Source organism: Colius striatus, chromosome 7 (assembly GCF_028858725.1).
Source record: "Colius striatus isolate bColStr4 chromosome 7, bColStr4.1.hap1, whole genome shotgun sequence".
NCBI lineage: Eukaryota > Metazoa > Chordata > Aves > Coliiformes > Coliidae > Colius > Colius striatus.
In genome coordinates this window covers 23,783,474-23,795,940 of record NC_084765.1, presented here as the reverse complement: position 1 = coordinate 23,795,940, position 12,467 = coordinate 23,783,474, and the positions used below count along the sequence as shown (strand labels likewise).

Here is a 12,467-nt window from a genome sequence, read left to right as displayed (position 1 = left end):
TTCATTTACCCCTCCTGACTACCTTTCTCTTTCTGGTCTCAGGCATATGGCTTCTCATACCCCTTGTGGTTATATGGGTTCTATTATTTGCAGCATTAAGGAAATACTGGTGTGCTTGGCACAATTGAATTCTGCCACTTCTTGTAATATGATAGTTTGGTTATTGCTAAGCCTGGTTCAGCTACCTATTCCTGAAAGTGAAGTATTGCTTAATTAGAGGAAAGTTGGCAGCACCTGGTTTTATGACACTTGAAAAAAATTTCCTTGACACCTCCCCTTGTTTTTTCCCCTCCATCTCTCCCTCAGTGCAAAGTAAACCCAGGTGCACACCTGCGGAGAGAACACACTCCTCATTCTGCCCTTGCCAAGTTGGGGCTGACAAAATGGGGCTGTTTTGACTAGAAATACATAAATAGGTCAAGGAAAGAAAATATGTGTACTTTGGCATAAGATAGAAGAGCAGTTTGAGGAAATGCTTCAGTCTGATTTCCTCCGTCCCTGTCTTCCCTAAGATTCTTTCGGAAGTTTGTCAACGTGGCTTTAGCATTTAGGATTGAATTACAGCAGCCTTCAAAAGTTACCCTCAAGATTCTCTCCAAGGTCTTGGGCCTAAAGGTCAAGTCAAAAGCTGAGGCTTTTAAGATGGACCGGAGACTTTCAAGTGAGACTTTCTGATGCAGATCCAAAGCAGCCAACACATGTTCCGTGGGAGGATGTAGTTCTAGGGGTCTCCATGAAACAGTGGCTTTCACAGGGAGCCACACTGATGTGCTTCTCTAAACCATAGGCTAAGAAACACCCTTTTCTCTGCCATTTTACTAATGAGTAGAAGTTGGGCTTTTGTTTTTGAGTGGCTAGTGGTAGTTCTTCAGAGGTGAGCACATTGATCCAGGCTAGTGGTTTTAGGGACGTTTTTGAGGAGCATTGCTGTAGACAGTAGAACAGGACTACATCCCTCTTGATTTGTTCAGAGTGCCTTAGGTTTCGAACAGTCTCCAAAGTGGTATCCACTGAGCAAAAGTTTCATCATTGCTTGTGATAGTGTTATTGTTTCTTGTGGTTTTATTTTTTTAAAGCATGGTTTTGTTATGTAGTGTTATGCTTCCAGGTTCTCGTGGTGAGACATTATCTGGTGCAAGCTGTAGAAGCAGCCACCTTTGTTACCAGTTTTAAGAGACAGCTACTCCCAGAATTAGAAAAGGCACCTTCTTGTCCTGGATAAAGCTACTTGAATTTTGGAAGGATGAAACAGTTTTAATTAAGTTTTAGGTTGAAAAATTGAAGTAGTTCAACTTCAGAGAGACTATCAGCATGAAGAGCTATGAAAGAGAGCAATGTCAGCCGTGGTGTGAGGTGGGGGCGAATCCCAGGAGCCCCCAGGATCAGCTCTGCAGGCAGAACAATGCTGGCTGTTGGCTTACTGTACGGTTTCTAACTTTAGTTTTCCAGTGGGTTCAGGTCCCTGATGGATTCAAAGGGTTATTTTCATTTGCAAGAACATCTTTGGCTCCTGCTGCTTTCCTGCAGCTGTTCCTAGACATGTAGCAAAGCATGTGGGTATCAACCTCCAAATGTTAGTAAGGGCTCTGTGTAGGGCTTGGTGCAGCCTCACTCTTGGGGTCACTGGTTGCAGTTACTGTAATTGCAGCAGTAACTGCAGGTAAGGGATGCATTTGACAGAGAGGAAAGCAGGCTTTTTTTTTGTAAAATAAATATTAGCTTTCCAAACACATCTGTTGGTGAAGGAAGTGAGGTGAAATAAACAAAAGTGGCAAATACATTGTAACTGGTATGACTGTTTCTTTGTCATTTTTGTCTCTTGCCCTTGTACCCCCTGCTTTGGTGGAGATGCCTCCTGCGGCGTCACCAGATGGAGCTTTTCTGTGCAGTGCTCAGGACCATGAGAAGGTCACTGTCCCAGTACCTTCCCAGTCAAAGGGCCGATTCCTCAGGGTTGCCGTTGCTTGACTTTGACATGGATCAACTTCCCTGGAAGGCAAATATGAAGCATTTATGTAATTGGGTGGAGGCTTTACAGAATTTGGCTGTGTTAACCTTGTGCTATGGTTGGGATGAAAGAAGTCTCAGTTTACGACTAAAAATTTTTAGCAATGTCTTCCCAGTTTACTAGGCAGCATGGAGCAGGAGGTGAAAAAAAATACTATTGAAATAGACATCACACTTGTCCCTGCTGAAGCTGTAGGATCTTCACCTTTTAAAATATCACAATATTTGCACGGAGATTGGAGGACATGAACTTGACTATCCTTTCTGTGCCACCAGTTGGTGAAAAAGAAACAGAGGAACTGTATTTGCTGGCCTTGTTATTGCTCTTCTTCACACACTTGCTCAGTGCTGTAGGAGCAGAGATTAAAACTGAAAGAAACTGAATTACATTTGAGAATTTACTGACTCAGGCTGATACTTGAAGATAAAGGGACAGTTATAGGGATCTTCTGCCCACCTGCCTCCTGGCAACTTGCCTCTTTGTCTTTGCAAAAAGAAAATACTAATGCAGGTGGGTGTGCTGATGTGCAGTTTGGTGGAACTCAACTGGATGGGAAACAGCACTGGCTAAAGCATGTCCTCTTGAAAGCCTGACACACTAGGTCATCTGCAGGTCTGTAGAATAGACACTGTATTTGGACTAGGTTTGATCTGCTTGTACTCTACATCTTCTTACCCTCTATGCTCCTTTTCTGCATTAAATTATCATGTGAAAAGGTAGAAGAAGCTCAGGTACAAAAATAGCCACATATAGCCGAGCCCTGTTGCCTGCTGCCATGAGCACTGCTTTGTAGGAGAGGCCATTGATCTGTATCAGCAGCAGCATAGGGATTGTGAGACCCAGGTAGGGTCCAGAGGCAGTGGCGCGAGGTGGCGTCCAAGGTGAAAGTGCTGGTGGAAGTCTGTTTCAGCATGGCTTGGGTCAGCATGCCTTGGTTAGCTTTGGATCAGACACAGTATTAATTAGCAGCAGCAGCAGCAGGTTTTCAGGCTTGGTATCCTTTGACTTTTTCTAGTGAGATGATGATTTTTGAGTGAGCTAAAATTTGGATTCCCTCCTTCAGTTGCTATGGTAAGTGTGAGCATCTTGCCCAAGGCAAGGACAAGTTCCCATTTTACTATCCTTAGCATTTCCTGCTCTCAAATCCCCAGCAGCTTTGCTTTATTCCTTCCTTGGTCTCCCTGAGTGTCCACCCATCTGATTGTCTTCTCCTATGCAGTGTTAGCTGAAGTGGATGTCTGCTGATATATCTGCTTCAGTGGACTTCTCATATGTTCTTACCTATTGAAATTTTTTATTATATTCTGCCACTGTAGCATACGCAGTTCTGTATGAGAAGAGGCATCAGTATTAGCAGCTCCCACTGAATGGGCCTTTGGACTCTCTGGTTTCAAAATGAGATGGTGTAACAAGCAGAACCACCGAACTCCTACGTGTTTGACCGTCTATTACACCAGTAGATGTTAGTTCAGTAGCTTTGGTTCCTTTCATCGACAGACACTAGAGCTGTTCGTTCTGCTTATCTCGTATTTGCTTATTTTAGTAAATTTGTCAGATACGTTACTTGGTCATTCTTTGTATGTGACATCACTTCTACAAGAGGGAAATAACTAGAATTGAGATGTTCTGGTTTGTTAACAGGAAATTTAATAATGTTGTATTCTACTAGGAAAATAATCGCTCTTTGAGCTCTGAAAGTGGTTGTTCAGTAGGTGTCCATCAGTAAAGACTATTAGTTTTTGTAAGTTAAAGCTCCTGTTCCTCTTCAGAGCAATGAAAAAATGCCTTGCAACTAATGCAGTTGGATCAAGCATGTGAAATACAGCACCCTTAAGAAATACAAAAGCTGCTTACCAATGTGTTTTGTATTAAATACAGTAAGTTCCATATAATTTGCACTCCTTGGCACCTGTACTGAGTCGTTTATGGCATACTTTAAGTCAGTTCCCACCCAATGGCTTCTTAATAAGCCAACAGGGAGACAGTGAGACTAACATGGAAAACTACTAAGTTATCAGTGGGATACCAATTGTCTGCTATGCACCAGCTCTGTGGAAAGCTAGAAATGAATATATGGAAGTGGTGGGATTTACTGAAGCATGGGGAGAGGGAGGGATGGATGTTAATTGTGTTCACAGATGAACAGGTAAAATGCATCTGAATTGTGGAAGAGCTTACAGTAACAGTAGTGACATCATTCTGGCTGCTTTGTGACTTGGGAAAATAGCTCCTAGTTGCAACAATTTTTCATTAAAAAAACTCAAACAAAAAAATCCCAACCAAAACATAAAGGGGCAAATAGCAAGAATTCTAACAAACAGTTAAATTTGAGGTGATTTTCTACAAAAAAATAGCTGGATGAATATTCTTCTGTAGACTAGCAGGATATTTCACAGCAGGAAACTGAGCTTGTAGTACATAAATTCTAATGTGTAATATTTTTGTCATTGCTGTTTAGATTAATTAAAGATTTCTATTCTCTCTTTCTTCCCTCACGTCTAGCAAAACTGTACAATCTAAAGTGGACTGCATTTTGGTAAGTACAACTCCAGAATGCTTTTTAATATTTAATAAAATGTGAGACCAAAATAGATGGCTCTGGAGACTGACAGTTATTATGAAGCCTTTCCTTAGCAGTGCTTTAAGATACTACCACTAAATGTGATCAGAATTAGTTCCCATTGCCAAAAATATACATGATATAGGTTTGGTGTTTGTTTTCCATAGAAGCATTACCTCTTGTAGAAAACAACTGATTGCCACTTGTAGAAATGTCAGTGTAGATGCAGCACAGAAAGGTGACTGGCTGGTTTTGTGAGCATGATTTTAGTAATTGCAAGGTGATGTATCAAACAGATCAAGCGTGTGCAAGAATCTAATTGTGCCTTCAAGTCCCACTGCTCTTTAGGCCTTTAATGACAGTGATTATTGCTTTTGTCGTTGTTTCTTTGTAACAGTTAATTCATGGCCAGTATTATATTTTAAGGAAGGAACTAGATCAAACTACGTTTGCACAAAACCTGTCAGACTAATGTCCTGCTCTGTGAAAATCTTGCAGATCTCAGAATTATCAGATTTTTTTTGTTCACCTTTTTGGTGTTTTGTTTTGTTGTTTTGGTTTTTTTTTTTTTAAAAAAAAAAAAAGGAAAAAAAGAAAACCAAAGCTTGCTAACCTCAAAAATTGCACACCATCTCAGGTGTCATCCCAGAAATGTGCAACACTCCTGCTCCCGTTAGCTCTGCTGTATTGCTTACGACAGAGAGATAATACTATTTCTCGAAGAAGGAAAGCCCTTGAAATGCATAAATATCATCAGAATCTAGACCATGATAAGAGATTATTTCTGGGAACCAAATATCTGGCACTAACTCAGGCTTTGTTTGTTTGTTTTTAATAGGGAGCAGGTTGTGGGTTTCTTTAAATTAGAGTCTGAGTTCATAAATCTTGGCACTGGAAGGGACAGCTTATTCTGACTTTCCACCTTTGTCATTTTATTCAAAAGCATTAATGGGTAGGATTAAAAAGTTGCTTAGCCAACCACCTGGATACTATCAAACAGAATCTGTTCAGCTGTGCGACTGAGCTTAATAAGAATACTCCTTGAAGTCACATTATTGAAAGCTAATTCAGATGACACTGAATTATCTTTCCTTAAAATATTGTCTTAATTCATGGTGATAAGAGGTCTGAAGTAAGCTGTATTGTATTACAAACCAACTTTGACTCCAATTTTTCCTATGCTTAGGAACTCTTGGATACATCCAGCCAAAATAGCAGTGGAAAATGTAATTTTTTTTGTCCACTGTATTCCTCATTGATATCTGTGGACACAAAGTAGGTGTCTCGGGATCTTAATGGTTTTGAATGCAAAAGGAAAAGGGCAAACTGCAAAATTGGATATGTAAACCAAATTGTGCTTGTGGAACACTAGGTTTTTCTGTGGTGAAAAATGGAAAGTGAGGTGCTCCTAAATAGCATCGGAGAGGGAGTAAATAAATAGGAGGCTAACTAGTCATCTGGTTAAAAGAGATCTGAAGATCTCTTTTAAGAAGATGGAAGTACACCAGGACTATTCTTGCATTGAATTCTGCGTATTTGTGGACCTATGGTACTGAGGTAGGGATTATCAGTTTCTAAGAGCTCATTCATTTGTGCTGGATCTGTTGGATTAACAAGCTATTTTTCTGAGCAGCGCTGTTGGTTGCAAAAGACTCTCTATAGCTTTACTTGGAACAGAGCTGCAGTGTCCTGATGGTTTAGTTTTCTGTTCCCAAATATCTCCTTGTTTGTCCTGCTGATGAGTTCAGATGAGTCCCGTCAACAGTGGAAAGGCCACACTAGGTTAGCAAAGGTAGATCTAATGCTGCTCAGGTAGTGTAAAAAAAACCATAAATCCAAGATCAGAATAGTTTCAGGAAATAAAAATTAAACTGAATTCTGGCAAAATGGTTTATGTGTTTTTGCTTTTGGAGAGCTGTAAGCTGCGAGACAGAATCTAAAAGTGTGTTAAACTAAAAGACTGTGACCGTGTAGCTCTAAATAACTTGCTTGGAGCTTCTGTGCCATCCTGTTCAGCTTTGTCCTGTGGAAGGCAGATGGGCCGGTTGCCTCCTTGATGGAAGGTGTGTGGATTTGTCAGAGCAGTCCTGTGACTGGGATACCAGCTTCCTGCAGAGAGTCTGAATTCTAGTTTATGGACAGGACAGAACATTTAAGTTCTCATTCTTTCTTACATGTTTGATTCAGATAGAAACCTTTTCAGGGCCTTTAAATCAGTCTCATGAAGTGTAGAGGGACAATGTCCCTTGTCTCCCTTCTAACTGTAAGGAAGAGACTTGGAACTAGCTGTGAGTTATGTTGGGAGGTGCTTTAAAGCTTTAATACTTGATTGGTTTACTTAGCAATCTTAAAAGAAAAGACATCAGTAGAGAAAAATCAGACGATTGCCATTTGTATTTGGTAGCACCAGCCACAGCCGCAGCAAGCACAGCTGCACACAAATGCTCTTTAGTACATAGAGTGCCCACTTCAACACAGGATGGCAAGAGAGAGAGCAGGAACGACGACCCAGGAGACTACAGGCCGGTCAGCCTCACCTCCATCCCTGGAAAAGTGATGGAACAACCCATCCTGAATGTTATCACTGAACATATGAAGGAAAAGATGATTATCAGGGGGAGTCAACATGGCTTCATCAAGGGGAAATACTGTTTGACTAACATGATATCCTCTGGCAAGATGAGGGGAGAGCAGTGGATGTCATCTACCTTGACTTCAGGAAGGTTTTTGACACTGTCTCCCACAGCGTCCTCATCAGAAAGCTCAGGCAGTGTGGCTTGGATGAGTGGATAGTGAGGTGGACGAATGACAGAGCCCAGAGGGTGGTGATCAATGGCACAGAGTCGAGTTGGAGGCCTGTGGCCAGTGGGGTTCCACAGGGATCGATTCTGGGGCCAGTCTTGTTCAACACCTTCATCAATGACCTGGATCAGGGGACAGAGTGTACCCTCAGCAAGTTCCCTGATGACACCAAACTGGGAGGACTGGCTGATTCCCCAGAGGCTGTGCTGCCATTCAGCGGGATCTTGACCGGCTTGAGAGTTGGGCAGAGAGGAGCCTCATGAGGTTCAACAAGGACAAGTGCAGAGTCCTGCATCTGGGAAGAAGCAACCCCCTGCACCAGATGCAGGCTGGGGGTCGAACTGCTGGAGAGCAGCTCTGCAGAGAGAGACCTGGGAGTCTTGATTGATAATAAACTAAATATGAGCCAGCAATGTGCCCTCGTGGCCAAGAAGGCCAATGGCATCCTGAGATGCATCAAGAAGAGTGTGGCCAGCAGGTGAAGGGAGGTTCTTCTCCCCCTCTACTCTGCCCTGGTGAGGCCTCATCTGGAGTACTGTGTCCAGTTCTGGGCTCCTCAGCTCAAGAGGGACAGGGAAGTGCTGGAGAGAGTCCAGCACAGGGCCACCAAGATGATCAAGGGTATAGAGCATCTTTCATACAAGGAAAGGCTGCAGGACCTGGGGCTGTTTAGTCTGGAGAAGAGGAGATTGAGGGGAGATCTTAGTAACATTTATAAATATCTAAAGGGTGGGTGTCAGGAGGTTGGGACATCCCTTTTTTCTATAGTAGATAGTAACAGGACAAGGGGTAATGGGATGAAGCTGGAACACAAAAAGTTCCACTTAAATATAAGAAAAAACTATTTCACTGTTCAGGTGAGGGAGCCCTGGCACAGGCTGCCCAGAGGGGTTGTAGAATCTCCTTCCTTGGAGGTCTTCAAGACCCACCTGGACATGTTCCTATGCAACCTGATCTAAGTGAACCTACTTCTGCAGGGAGGTTGGACTAGATGATCTCTAAAGGTCCCTTCCAACCCCTACCATTCTATGATTCTATGAAATAGGAAGAAGAAGCAGAGGTGATGGCAGTGGTCTTTGTTATGGAGGTAGCTAACAGCAGAAGACTGTGGAAACCAGCTAGTATGAGGGCACTCGGACTGAAAACACTCATACAACAGACTCAAGTTATCTGCCTTTTACTTTTTATACTGCACCACTTACATTCTGACATATTGTCAGTTTCTGGAAGATCATAAGAAAATTGTTGTATGCTGTGCAATCCAAAAAAGATAATTAGCAAGAATTGTGGTGTAAACAGCCATTAAAAATTCATTATAACATCTTTTTAACTGTAGTAAACATGTCTAGCAGTAGATTCTCTTATGACTTCACTTGTTTTATTTGTTGCCACATACTAAGTGAACTCTTGAACCTGGTTTATAAAATGATGTGCTCCATATAATCACTCAGCAAGAAGGTTAAAGTTTCTTAGTGCTCTGAAAAGAGGCTGGTGTTGGTAAGAGAGTACCAACACCAAATTGATGGCCGTGGCAGCAAAAGCAGCTGATGACTGGGGCAGTTACAGCACGAGCAGTAGCAGTGTGTAAGATCTCTTGAGGCAAGGTGCCTTGGTCCTGCTGCAGAGAAGGTGGTAGCTTGTCACTTTATCGTTTTGGCCCTACAAGAGACAAGTAGAAGCTCTGTGAAGGTTTGGCAGCTGTGCTTGGATGCTGTCAGTACAAAGCTGCCATGTGTTCTTAGGGCTTGTTTGGAATATTTAGCACCTGAAGTATGTTTCTGCTTCTATTCAGATAAAGCACACAAAATGTATTTATTAGCAGCTGTTAAGAGTAGTAGGCTGTTTTCAAGTTTTAGCTGTTTTCTGCCTTGATCGTATTTCCGACAAAGCATCTAACCTTGAGCAGAGTGTTTAACCTTTGTGTCTTGTTTCTCTGTTCGCAAAGTAGAGAGATGATTGCTTGACTACTTTGCTATTCTTAGTCTGGTTCTTAAATAATAGATGTTTGTTCTGCTGAAGTATGACAACTTTTAGAACCAGTCTGCCAGTAGGTGCAAGTTACATTGCCATTGGCATAGCCTTTTCTACTTCCATTATAGTTATCCCTAAACACTGAAAATGTGAAAAGAAATAATAAGATCAGTCCATGCTTTCTAAAACAGTAGTATTGCAAAAAGCTTGCAGCAGTGCCTCTGGCCTTCAGCTCCTCTCCTCTACAACTCAAGATCTGCCTTCATTGTGGAAATACAGACTAGTCAAACTTGAATGCCACTTTTCTCTTTGTTACAGAAGTTGTGACTCTGTAATTGTTCCTCAGCATATTATTCCTCTATCTTATTTAAAATTTGGACTGACTAAGATATCTTTTCTTTAAAACAATCCAGAAAAAAACCCACATTCCCTGGAGTTTTCCCACGGTAATCCCTTTTGACAACTTTAGGATGAAACTTTTATGACCTGACAGTAGATCAGCAGTAAGAGAACACCAGATAGAGAGAACTCATGCCCCAAAGTCAAGAAACCTTAAATGATACTCTATGATTCCCAACACTCACATTCAGACCTCTAGATTTCTCTGTAAAACAGAGGGATATGAATGAACTCATGTTCCCTGTAACACAAATGAAGTCCTTAACCCTGTTCTGCATTGAACTAATCTTTGTCTCTTTGTGCTGTGAAGTTTCAATGTCTTGTTAGTGTCTCTCAGAATGATGTCAGATGCCAAAACCTGCTATTTTAATTTTAAAAACCCAGAACAACAACCCTACAAGATTTTGGCCATCATGGTTTATTTCACAGCTATTCATTTCCTCAGTTAAAATGCCTGTTAGAAAAAAAAAAGGTAGCATCTATTACAAAGAAATTCTTGTTCTGTCTTAGACAGCAAAAGAACAGATTCATTTGGAGTAGATATATGTGGCCACTGCTAATGCAAATATAAATGGATCTCTGGTTTAAGTGGTTTGCTACATATTTTGTGTATTTCTTCAGTGAATTTATATATATATATATATATATATATATATACCTGATAGTTGTCAAAACAGAAGTACCAGAGATTTCTGCTCCTGTTACTGAAAGTCTTTGCTTAGCTGTGACTTGAGGTTTCTAATTCTTTCTGTTTAGGTTTGCTGTCTCAGAACATAAGATCACTCAGATATTTTGGCCACTTAATATATTTTGGGCTGAACTGCAGCCGAGTCATGAAAATAAGCTTACTCATCTTCACTAAATCTTCCTTTATTTGATGTAGTTCCAGTTAATATAACATGTGAAGAACAAAAGCAACAGAGATGGTGCTTTGTGATGGCTTTACACCTCAGTCCTGCAAGCAGTTCTGCATGCTTATGCGTCTTTATAATGCAGCTCAAGAAATTTGTTTTATAAATAGCCTTGGAATAATTGGACAGTTTTCATCTGATTTGATAGAACCAATCAATCAAGGTCAGAAAACTTTAGGCAAAAATTTTACTTAGATCCTGTCAAGTAAAGGAAAAGAATTCCCCGGTCATTTTACATTCTGTATGAGTTTTAAAACTAGGGTAGCATAAGCTTTAACAGGCTACACGAAGGGGAATTTGCCCAAGATAATGCCAGTGTCACAGTCTTCCTTTTGATGCTGTGACTCTTCCACTCTACTGACCTATTTTTTTACCTACTGTTATCCTATTTGGGGGGTGATGATGGAGAGAAGTTATACTGTATTTTGTGTTCTTAATTATTTTATTAATTTCTGTAGCTATCCAGCATAGCACAAAGGAAAACCCAGGATGAATGAATCATAGAACGGTAGGGGTTGGAAGGGACCTCTAGAGATCATCTAGTCTAACCCCCCTGCAGAATCTTTTTGGTCAGTAGGCCAGTGGAAATGTTCCTCCACTTTCCCAAATTGTTTCCTGATTACGTGAAGAATTTGAAAGTCATGACACTTTAAATAGTTGCAGTGTCAGAGTTGTTACTGAATTCAACAGACCTTTCACACCAAGAACAGGTGAATGTTAGAAAAACTTAAAACATAATTTTAAACCAATTTTTAGACTAAACAAAACATCATGTTTCCTGAATCTACTTGCTTTGACAGTCACATTCCTTTCCCTTTGCAGCCACTTCTTCAATTTAGGATTATTTTCTCTAAATGGATTCAGTCTCATCTAATAAGCTTAGGTTTATCTAATTATCAGCCAGGTAGGATTACCTCTGTGAACTGCCTGTGACTCCTGGACAGGTGTTAAGTCTTCTGTTTCGATGAGGTCCTGCTTCCTGTGGGCTTCCCCACAGCCCTTGCTGGAAGCTGGAGCAGTTGTGCAGAAAGTGCTGCCTGAGTCAAGGTGTGGAGAGAAGTGGGTTTTGAGTGAAAACAGTGAGATAACATCACTGTCCAGCTGCTGGTGAGGATGTGAACAAGCCATAATCCTTCAGCTGCCTCAGCACTAGACAGCTGATGAGAAAGTCACTGGGTCATTTACATCCTTTGGGAAAAGCTCTGCTGACAAAATCCCAGTCAGTTTTTTCTCTACATAGATATCATTGGGTTTTATTGTTGTTGTCTTTTTTATTAGGAGGTTTGATGGACAGGGCCTAGTAGCAGAGCCTTCGTGGCTTAGGCATGCCCCGTGCACACAGCCTGTTCCTTCTGTTAGGACACAGCAGAAGTGGCTTCAACTGCAGTGGGCATTGAGACTACTGCAGTATCTTTTGATGAAAGGTTTAATGTTTCTTCTAAAGGCTCACCCTTTATGTTGCACTTCAGCATGTCAGATTCAGAAGTGAGAAGTTGTCTTTCACTTCAGTGTCAGAATCATGGAGCGAGATGTTATTTGTTTTGCCGGGGATGCTTTTGCTACATGGATTAGCTCTTACCATGCTTGGGTAGTGTGGTAGTTTGACCCTAGCTGGATGCCAAGTGCCAACCACACCAGTTTATCCCCCACCTCCTCAGCAAGCCAGAGAAGGGGAGAAAATAAGATGGGAGTCTCATGGGTTGAGATAAAAGCAGTTTAATAAAGAAAGAGCAAAGCTGCTCATGCAGGAAGCAAAGCAAAAGCAGATAAGCTGTTACTCTCTGCTTCCCATCAGCAGCGATGTCCGGCCACCTCC

General features: G+C 41.4%; 1 protein-coding gene across 2 annotated transcripts in view; it reads left to right on the top strand.

Annotated features, from left to right (window-relative positions):
• The window catches only part of RFX7 (regulatory factor X7), a 55,582-nt gene that overhangs the window by 20,439 nt on the left and 22,676 nt on the right, over nucleotides 1-12,467 (top strand). Inside the window, exon 2 of one of the 2 annotated variants that reach the window (XM_061999525.1) lies at nucleotides 4,511-4,544. The exons of the other annotated variant lie outside the window; for it this stretch is intronic. Coding sequence (XP_061855509.1) covers nucleotides 4,511-4,544 — 34 coding nt within the window. The remainder of the gene's footprint in view (nucleotides 1-4,510; nucleotides 4,545-12,467) is intronic. 2 annotated transcript variants of the gene reach the window in all.